General features: G+C 37.9%; 1 protein-coding gene across 1 annotated transcript; it reads left to right on the top strand.

Moving 5' to 3' along the window:
- The first annotated feature begins 6,677 nt into the window (after positions 1 to 6,677).
- On the top strand, positions 6,678 to 7,050 carry TMA7 (translation machinery associated 7 homolog). Its single transcript, XM_023763921.1, has one exon. It carries the CDS (start codon positions 6,700 to 6,702, stop codon positions 6,892 to 6,894), a length of 195 nt encoding a protein of 64 aa, XP_023619689.1. The 5' UTR covers positions 6,678 to 6,699; the 3' UTR covers positions 6,895 to 7,050.
- Positions 7,051 to 9,744: the final 2,694 nt, after the last annotated feature.

Here is a 9,744-nt window from a genome sequence, read left to right on the forward strand (position 1 = left end):
TCTCTCTGAGGCTGGAGTGTCTGTTCAATGTTTCCTAGTCTTTGAATCTACTTTTATTCATCCGTTTATGTTGTTCATTATATTCCACAAAAGAGTGAGATCAGGGGATATTTATCTTTCTCTGACTGGCTTATTTCCTTCAGCATAATGCTGCTCTCCAGATCCATCCATGCTGTTTCAAAAAGTAAAAGTTCCTTCTTTTTTATAGCAGCATAGTATTCTATTGTATAGATACACCACCGTTTTTCAATCCACTAAACTGCTGATGGGCATTTAGGCTGTTCCCAAATCTTAGCTATTGTAAATTGTGCTGCTATGAATATAGGTGAGCATATGTCCTTTATGATAGGTGTTTCTGGTTTCTTGAGATATATTTCCAGAAGTGAGATTACTGGGCCAAATAGGAGTTCCATTTTTACTTTTTTGAGGAATCTCCATAATGTTTTCCACAGTGGCTGCACCAGCCTGCATTCCCACCAGCAGTGCACGAGGGTTACTTTTTCTCCACATCCTCTCCAGCACTTGTCATTTGTTGATTTGTTGATGACAGCCATTCTGACAGGTGTGAGATGGTACCTCATTGTTGTTTTGATTTGCATCTCTTGGATGATTAGTGACTTTGAGCATGTTTTCATATGTCTCTCGGCTTTGTGTATGTCCTCTTTCAAAAAGTGTCTATTTAGGTCCTATGCCCATTTTTTTTATTGGATTGTTTGTCTTCCTTTTGTTAAGTTGGATGAGTTCCCTGTAAATTTTGGAAATTAAACCCTTATCTGAGATAGAATTGGCAAATATGTTGTGGGCTTTCTTGTTGTTTTGTTGATGGTTTCTTTTGCTGTGCAGAAGCTTTTTATTTTGATGTAGTCCCATTTGTTTATTTTCTCCTTGGTTTACATTCCACTAGGAGCTGTATTGGTAAAGATATTGCTACGTCATATGTCTGATACTTTGTTGCCTATGGAGTCTTCTAAGATTTTTATGGTTTCCCGTCTTTAACCATTTTGAGTTTATTTTTGTGTATGGTGTTAGTTGGTGATCCAGTTTAATTTTTTTGGCATGTATCTGACCAATTTTCCCAGCACCATTTATTAAAGAGACTGTCTTGACTCCATTGTATGTTCTTGCCTCCTTTGTGAAATATTAATTCAGCTTAATGGCTTGGGTCAATTTCTGGGTTCTCTGTTCTGTTCCATTGGTCTATATGTCTGCTCTTGTGCCAGTCCCAGGCAGTTTTGAGAACTGTGGCTTTGTAATACAACTTGATATCTAGTATTGTGAACCCTCCTACTTTGTTCTTCTTTCTCAGGATTGCTGTGGCTATTCAGGGTCTTTTTTTTTTATTCCAGATGAATTTTTGGAGAGTTTATTCTAGGTCTGTGAAATATGCTGTTGGTATTTTAACAGGGATTTCATTGAATCTATAAATTGCTTTGGGTAATATGGGTATTTTAATGATATTGATTCTACCAATTCATGAACACGATATGTTCTTCCATCTGTTTATGTCTTCCTCTATCTCTTTTTTCAATGTCCTGTAGTTTTCCGAGTACAGGTCTTTCACCTCCTTAGTTAAGTTTATTCCTAGGTATGTTAATTTTTTTGGTGCAATGGTAAATGGCATTGTTTTTTAAATTTCTCTTTCTGTGAGTTCATTTTTGGTCTATAAAAGAATCCATAGATTTCTGGGTGTTAATTTTGTATCATGCTACATTGCCAAATTCATTCATTAAGTCTAGTAGTTTCTTGATAGAGTCTTTAGTGTTTTTTATATACAGTATCATGTCATCTGTAAATAATGAAATTTTACTTCCTCTTTTCCAATTTGGATGCCTTTTATTTCTTCTTCTTGTCTGATTGCTATGGCTAGCACTTCCAGTACTATGTCAAACAGGAGTGGTGAAAGTGTGCATCGCTGTCTTGTTCTTGTTCTTAGGGGAAATTGTTTTAGGTTTTGCCCATTGACTATGATGTTGGCTATAGGTTGCTCATATTAGGCTTTAAATATGTTAGGTATGATCTCTCTATTCCCACTTTGGTGAAAGTTATTTTTATCATTCTTTTTTTAAAATTTATTGTCTGAAGTTTTACATATGTCTCCTTTTTCCCCGCTTGACCACCCCACCACCAGCCATTTCTACCCTGGACAAGCCCCCACTGCCCCAGTGTCTGTGTTTATTGATTATGCTAATATGAATGCATACAAGTCCTTTGGTTGCTCTCTAACCGCCCCCTCCCCTGCCATTTGTCTCTGGATCTATTCCTGTTCATCAAATGTTGATCATTATATCCCACATATGAGTGAGATCATGTGATATTTAACTTTCTCCCACTGGCTTATTTCGCTTAGCCTAATGCCCTCCAGTTCCATACATGCTGTTGCAAATGGTAAAAGTTCCTTCTTTTTTATAACGCTGTAGTATTCCATTGTGTAGATGTACCAAACTTTTCTAATCCACTCATCTGCTGATGGGCATTTAGGCTGTTTCCAAATCTTAGCTATTGTAAATTGTGCTACTATGAACATAGGGGTGCATGTATTCTTTCTGAATGGTGTTGCTGGATTCTTGGGATATAGTCCTAGAAGTGGGATTACTGGGTCAAATGGGAGTTCCATTTTTAACTTTTTGAGGAAACTCCATACTGTCTTCCCCAGTGGTTGCACCAGTCTGCATTTCCACCACCAGTACATGATGGTTACTCTTTCTCCACATCCTCGCCAGCACTTTTCATTTGTTGATGATAGCCATTCTGAGAGGTGTGAGATGGTATCTCGTTGTTTTGATTTGCATCTTGGATGATTATGACTCTGAGCATGTTTTCATATGTCTGTCGGCCTTCTGTATGTCCTCTTTCAAAAAGTGTCTACTGAGATCCTTTGGCCATTTATTGATTGGGTTGTTTATCTTCCTTTTGTTAAGTTGTATGAGTACTCTATAAATTTTGGAGATTAAACCCTTATCTGAAATATCATTGGCAAATAAGTTTTCCCATTCAGCGGGCTTTCTTTTTGTTTTGTTGATGGTTTCTTTTGCTGTGCGGAAGCTTTTTAATTTGATGTAGTCCCATTTGTTTATTTTCTTCCTTTGTCTCCGTTGCCCTAGGAGCTGTGTCTGTAAAGATATTTCTATGACATATGTCTGCAATTTTGCTGCTTATGGAGTCTTATAAGATTTTTGTGGTTTCCCGTCTTACATTAAAGTTCTTTAGCCATTTTGAGGTTTTTTTGTGTATGGTGTAAGTTGGTGATCTAGTTTCATTTTTTTGCATGTATCTGACTGAATTTCCCAACACCATTTATTAGTCTGTCTTCACTCCATTGTATGCTCTTGCCTCCTTTGTCAAATATTAATTGAGCATAATGGCTTGGGTCTATTTCTGAGTTCTCTATTCTATTTCATTGGTCTATATGTCTGATCTTGTGCCAGTACCAGGCAGTTTTGAGAACTGTGGCTTGGTAATATAGCTTGAAATGTGATATTGTGATCCCTCCAACTTTGTTCTTCTTTCTCAAGATTGCTGTGGTTATTTGAGGTCTTTTCTATTGCAGATGAATTTTTGGAGAGTTTGTTCTAGATCTTTGAAGTATGCCATTGGTATTTTAATGGGGATTACATTGAATCTGTAGATTGCTTTGCATAGTATGGAAATTTTAATGATGTTTATTCTACCAATTCATGAACATTGTATGTTCTTCCATCTGTTTATATCTTTCCTCTATTCTTTTTTTTAATGCCCTGTAGTTTTATGAGTACAGGTCTTTTACCTCTTTAGTTAAGTTTATTCCTAGATATATTAAATTTTTTGGTTGCAATGGTAAATGTGATTGTTTTTGTTTGTTTGTTTGTTTCTCTTTCTGTGAGTTCATTATTCATGTATAAAAAGGCCATAGATTTCTGGATGTTAATTTTGTATCCTGCTACATTGCCAAATTCATTTATTAGGTCTAGCAGTTTTTTGATGGAGTCTTTCGGGTTTTCTATGTAGTATCATGTCATCTGCGAAAAAGGACGGTTTTACTTCTTCTTTTCCAATTTGGATGCCTTTTATTTCTTCTTCTTGTCTGTTCACAATGGCTAGCACTTCAGCACTATGTCGAACAGGAGTGGTGAAAGTAGGCATGGCTGTCTTGTTCCCACTGTCAGGGGAAATTAGTTTAGTCTTTGCCCATTAAGTAAGATGTTGGCTGTAGGTTTGTCATAAAAGGCTTTTACTATGTTCAGGTATGATCCCTCTATTCCCACTTTGCTGAGACTTTTTATCAAGAAAGGATGTTGGATTTTGTGAAATGCTTTTTTCTGCATCGATTGATATGATTATTTGATTTGTGTCTCTCAATTTGTTTATGTGATGTATCACATTTATTGATTTGCAGATATTGTACCATCCTTGCACCCCATAATAAATCCCACTTGGTCATGGTGTATGATCTTTATAATGGTGAATCTGATGTGCTAGAATTTTGTTGAGGATTTTAGCATCGATGTTCATCAAGGATATTGGCTTGTAGTTCTCTTTTTAATGGTGTTTTTATCTGATTTTTTAATTAGGGCAATGCTTGCTTCATAGAAAGAGGTTGGAAGTGTGCCTTCCTCTTGAATGTTTTGGAATAGTCTGAGGAGGATAGGTTTTAGTTCTTCTTTGAATGCTTAGTAGAACTACCCTGTTAAGCCTTCCAGACCAGGCCTTTTTTTGCTGGAATGTTTTTGATCACTGCTTCGATTTCTTTAGTAGTTATTGGCCTATTCAGGTTTTTTTATTTTTCCTGATTGAGTTTTGTAAGTTTGTATTTTTCTAAGAATATGTCCATTTTGTTTAGGTTGTCTGGTGTTGGAGTAGAGGTGTTCATAGTACTTTTTTACAATCCTTTTTATTTCTGTGGGGTCTGTTGTTACTTCACCTCTTTCATTTCTGGTTTGATTATTTGGGTCCTGTCTTTTTGTTTCTTGATGAGCCTGGCTAGAGGGTTACCAACCTTGTTTATCCTTTCCAAGAACCAGCTCTTGGTTTTATTGATCTTTTGTATTTTTTTGGGGGGGGTCTCTATGTCATTTATTTCCACTCTGATCTTCATTCTTTCCTTCCCTCTGCTTACTCTGGGCTATTTTTTTTAATATTTTATTGATTTTTTACAGAGAGGAAGGGAGAGGGAGAGAGAGTTAGAAACATCGATGAGAGAGAAACATCGATCAGCCGCCCCCTGCACACCCCCCACTGGGGATGTGCCCGCAACCAAGGCACATGCCCTTGACCACAATTGAACCCGGGACCCTTCAGTCCGCAGGCCGATGCTCTATCCACTGAGCCAAACCAGTTAGGGCACTCTGGGCTATTTTTGTTTCTCTCTTAATAATTCTTTAAGTTGTAGGGTTAGATAATTTATTACCATTTTTCTTGGTGTTTTTATTTTTATTTTTTTTGAGGTAGGCTTGTAGAGCTATGAACTTCCCTTTCAGGACTGCTTTCACTGTACCCCCATAGATTTGGGATTGCTGTGTTTTCATTGTCATTTGTTTCAGGATGCTTTTATTTCTTCTTTGATCTCTTTGGTAACACAATCATTATTTAATAGCATGCTATTTAGTCTCCAGGTGTTTGATTTTTTAAATTGTTTTTATTGTAATTGATTTCTAATTTTATGCCATTGTGATCTGAGAAGATTCTTGATATGAGTTCTATCTTCTTGAATTTGAAGCGACCTTGCCTGTGTCTTAATATGTTTTCTATCTTTGAAAATGTCCCGTGTGCACTTGAGAAGAATGTACATTCTGTGGTTTTGGGGTGAAATGTTCTGAAGTTGTCAATTAATTTCATGTGATCTGGTGAGTCATTTAGGATTAATATTTCTTTGCTGAATTTTTGTTTAGATGATTTATCCAGTAGTGTCATTGGGGTATTAAAGTCCCCTACTATGACTGTATTGTTGTTGATCTCTCCATTGATATCTTCCAGAAGTTTTTTTAATATATATTTGGGTGCTCCTGTATTGGGTGCATATATGTTTATCAGGGTTATATCCTCTGCTTGTATTGGTCCCTTTAGTATTGTGAAGCAGCCTTCCTTATATCTTGTGATGGCCTTCACTTTGAGGTCTAATTTGTCAGATATAAGTATTGCTACCCCAGATTTTTCTTTTTCATTTCCATTCGCCTCAAAATTTTTTTCCATCCCTTCACTATCAGTCTGTGTGAGTCCTTTGATCATAAGTGGGTCTCTTGTAGACAGCAGATATATGGGTCACGTTTTCTAATCCATTCAGCTGCCCTTTGTCTTTTGATTGGAGCATTTAATCCATTTACATTTAATGTTATTATTGATAGGTACTTGTTTGTCTCCATTTGTATTCTTTATGCCTGTGTTCCTTCTTCCCTTTCTATTTCTTCTTTTTACAGCAGTCCCTTTAGCATTTCTTGCATTGCTTGCTTGGTGGTAATAAACTCCCTTAGCCTGTTTTGTCTATGAGTCTTCATATTTAACCTTCAACTTTGAATGATAGCCTTGCTGGGTATAGTATTCTTGGATTCAGTCCCTTGCTTTGCATCACTTTGTATATTTCATCCCATTCCCTTCTGGCCTGATGTGTTTCTGTTGAGAAATTAGTTGATAATCTAATGAGAGATCCCTTATAGGTAACTTTCTCTCTCTCTCTGGCAGCCTTTAAGATTCTTACTTTGAGGGTCTGGGGCCGGGGCGGCAGACACCATGTCCGGCCACGAAGGTGGCAAGAAGAAGCTCCTGAAGCAGCCCAAGAAGCAGGCCAAGGAGATGGACGAGGAGGACAAGGCGTTCAAGCAGAGGCAGAAGGAGGAGCAGAAGAAACTCGAGGAGCTGAAAGCGAAGGCGGCGGGGAAGGGCCCCCTGGCCACAGGTGGAATTAAGAAATCTGGCAAAAAGTGAACTGTTCCTTGTGCCTGGGGCAATGGTGATCCTTAGTTCCATTCCTGTTTTAACATCAGGATTCCCTGTCATCACATCTCTTGCTACCTATAGCTAAAATGAAGTGTTGTCTTGGAGGCTGGGGTACATTTAAGAATAAACTTCTGTAAAAAAAAATTTAATAATGATAATCATGCATTGGCTCATCTCTTCAGTTCTTCTCATTCTGCCATTTCAACAGTAGCTGTGTGGTCAGAGGAAACCCAGCTCAGTCCCGTCGAAGTGTGTTCTTCAAGATATTCTGTACCACCTGGCATTAAACCAACTTGCTTGAAAAAAAAGATTCTTACTTTGTCATTGGTGTTTGCCAATTTAGTTATGGTGTGTCTTGGTGTCAGTCTTTTTGGGTTCATCTTGTTTGGGACTATGTGTGCTTCTTGAACTTGTGTGAGTTTTTTCTTCCCAATATCAGGGAAATTTTCTGTTATTATTTCTTCAAGCAGGTTTTCTATTTCTTGCTCTGTTTCCTCTCCTTCTGGCACCTCTATTATGCGGATGTTGTTTCATTTCATGTTGTCTCAAATCTCCCTTAGGCTCTCCTCCTGCTTTTTAAGTTTTTTTTTTTCCAGTTGTTGATCTGCTTGGGTGTTTTTTTCTACCTTGTCTTTTAGCTCACTGATGCAGTCCTCAGCTTCTTCTAGTCTACTGTTGATGCTTTCAATTGTGTTCTTTATTACAGCTATGCCATTCTTAATTTCTTCTTGGTTTTTCTTCATTTCCTCTTGATTCTTACACATGTTGTTGAATTTGTCTTCCATCCTTTTCAGTGTCCTTATGACCATTGCTCTGAATTCTTTCTCTGACAATTTGCTTGCCTCCATTTCATTTATTTCCTTTTCTGGTGATTCCTCCTTTTCTTTTGTATGGGGGCTATTTCTTTGTCTCCCCATTTTTGCTCCTCTCAGGGTGTCTGGTTCTGTGGCTCACTCTCTACCGAATTGACCAAAAGGCACAAAATACAACTCAACAAGACACAACACAGAGGGAACAAAACACAAATGTATTCATGACACCAATAACCCCAATAAAGTTGACCACCAGAGAAAAGAGAATTAGGGGAGAGAAAAGAGCACAAAAATGATAATGAGAAAAGGAAAAAGGTAAAAGAGAAAGGATAAAGAAGAAAAAATAAGGGCAAAAATATATGTATATGAGGAGAAAACTCCACAAAACAAACAAACTAAAAAATGCAAACAACAAACACCCAGAGGAAAAGGAAGTAACTGAATCTGAAGAGGCAGAGCTTATTTTCAGAAAGTAAGGTAAAGGTTTTGAATGAGTCAGGAATGGCTACTGTTCAGTAGAGGAGATAGAAAGAGAATGAGTGGATAAAAAGAAAAGTATAAAACAAAATAGTAAATAAATAAGAAAAAAATTTTCCCCTTCTTTAATCTATCTATATATTCATCTATTTTTGGAAAAGGAGAATAGAGAGCAAATTGGCTTGAGTTTGGTGAGTGAAACTAATTAAACAATTAGGAGTAGAAGAGGGCAAGTGAGGAGAGAAAAAACAAAAGCATAAATAAATAATAATAAATAAATAAATAAATGCATGCATTGGCTAGCAAAGAAAGAGAAAAGAGAAGGGTGCATGAACTTGGAGCAGGGGAGAGGATATTAAGTATATGTGTAAGCCAACAGAGTACTATAATAGTAATGCATCAATAAAGCAGATAAAAAAGATCAATTTTTAACAAGGAGTAAAAAGAAAGGAGAGAGAAAAACTAAAGCAGGAACAGGAGAAGAGAAACAGAATGAAACAGGGAGAAGTGAGGAAGAAAAAGTTGGCAAAAAGGAAAAAGTGATATAAAGTAAAATAATGATAAAAAATAAAAATAGAATGTAGAACACTAATCAAAAAAATTCAAGGTCACAAATAATAATAATAATAATATAAAGAAAAATATTTTTTCTTTCCCTTTCTTAGGTAAAAGATAAATAAAAAGTGAAGTAGTGAAATGTCGTTTGCTTCAGCTGAATTTTAATGTCTCATGGGGGTGGATTTAGACCCCTCTCTACTGTTCCTTCTGGCACTTCTCAGTTTCCTGTTAGGTAGTCAGGACCGTGTTGAATTTTCAGCGATCCCCCGCTCCTCTGTGTCTGTCTCCACAGGCTTGAATTTAGACATGCGGGAACAATCTGCCCACTTTGTTTGTCTGCCTGCCTTCAGTCATATTTACACAATTGTCTATTTGTGACATGGGCTCTAGGTGGCAGTGTTGCTATATTACTTTCTGGGGCCACTAGGAGGTGTTACCTCTTTTGGAGAAAAATAGCTGTTTAGTGTTGGAGGGGACCGGACTGTCCCAGAGTTGGATTCCTGGTCGCCTCTCCCTGCTTTGCTCCCCAGCCTCCACCAAACCACCTCCACCTGCACTGCAGCCTCGGTGCATGTTTTGTAATTGAAGATCCTATGTACTGGGTTTAGCGAGTAAAACCAAGAAAAATATAAAGACAGAGCAACTGTGCTGCTGCATGATTTTCTCCCTTCCACACTGCATGGCCAGTGTAGAACTTCAGGCTGCCTTTCTGGGTGCGGCCTCCCATGGTCTGCAGTTAAATCTAGAGTCCCCGCTGCCAGCAGCCCTGTGGACGCCCTTCCACAGTCAAGTGTTACACGTGTCTCCAAGGAATGCAGACTTGGTGCAGCGCAGTTTCTTTCTGACCCTCTAGTCCCGGTGGTCATGTTTCTCTCTCGCCAGCCCAGATCCCTGATCCTACTGTTCTCCAGGTGTCTTCTGTCCTCTCAGGCCATGGATTGTCTCACCAGCTGTGTTTAATTCAGCAATTGTGGGTGGATGTTATTTGATT

This window comes from Myotis lucifugus, unplaced genomic scaffold (assembly GCF_000147115.1).
Source record: "Myotis lucifugus unplaced genomic scaffold, Myoluc2.0 scaffold_4, whole genome shotgun sequence".
NCBI lineage: Eukaryota > Metazoa > Chordata > Mammalia > Chiroptera > Vespertilionidae > Myotis > Myotis lucifugus.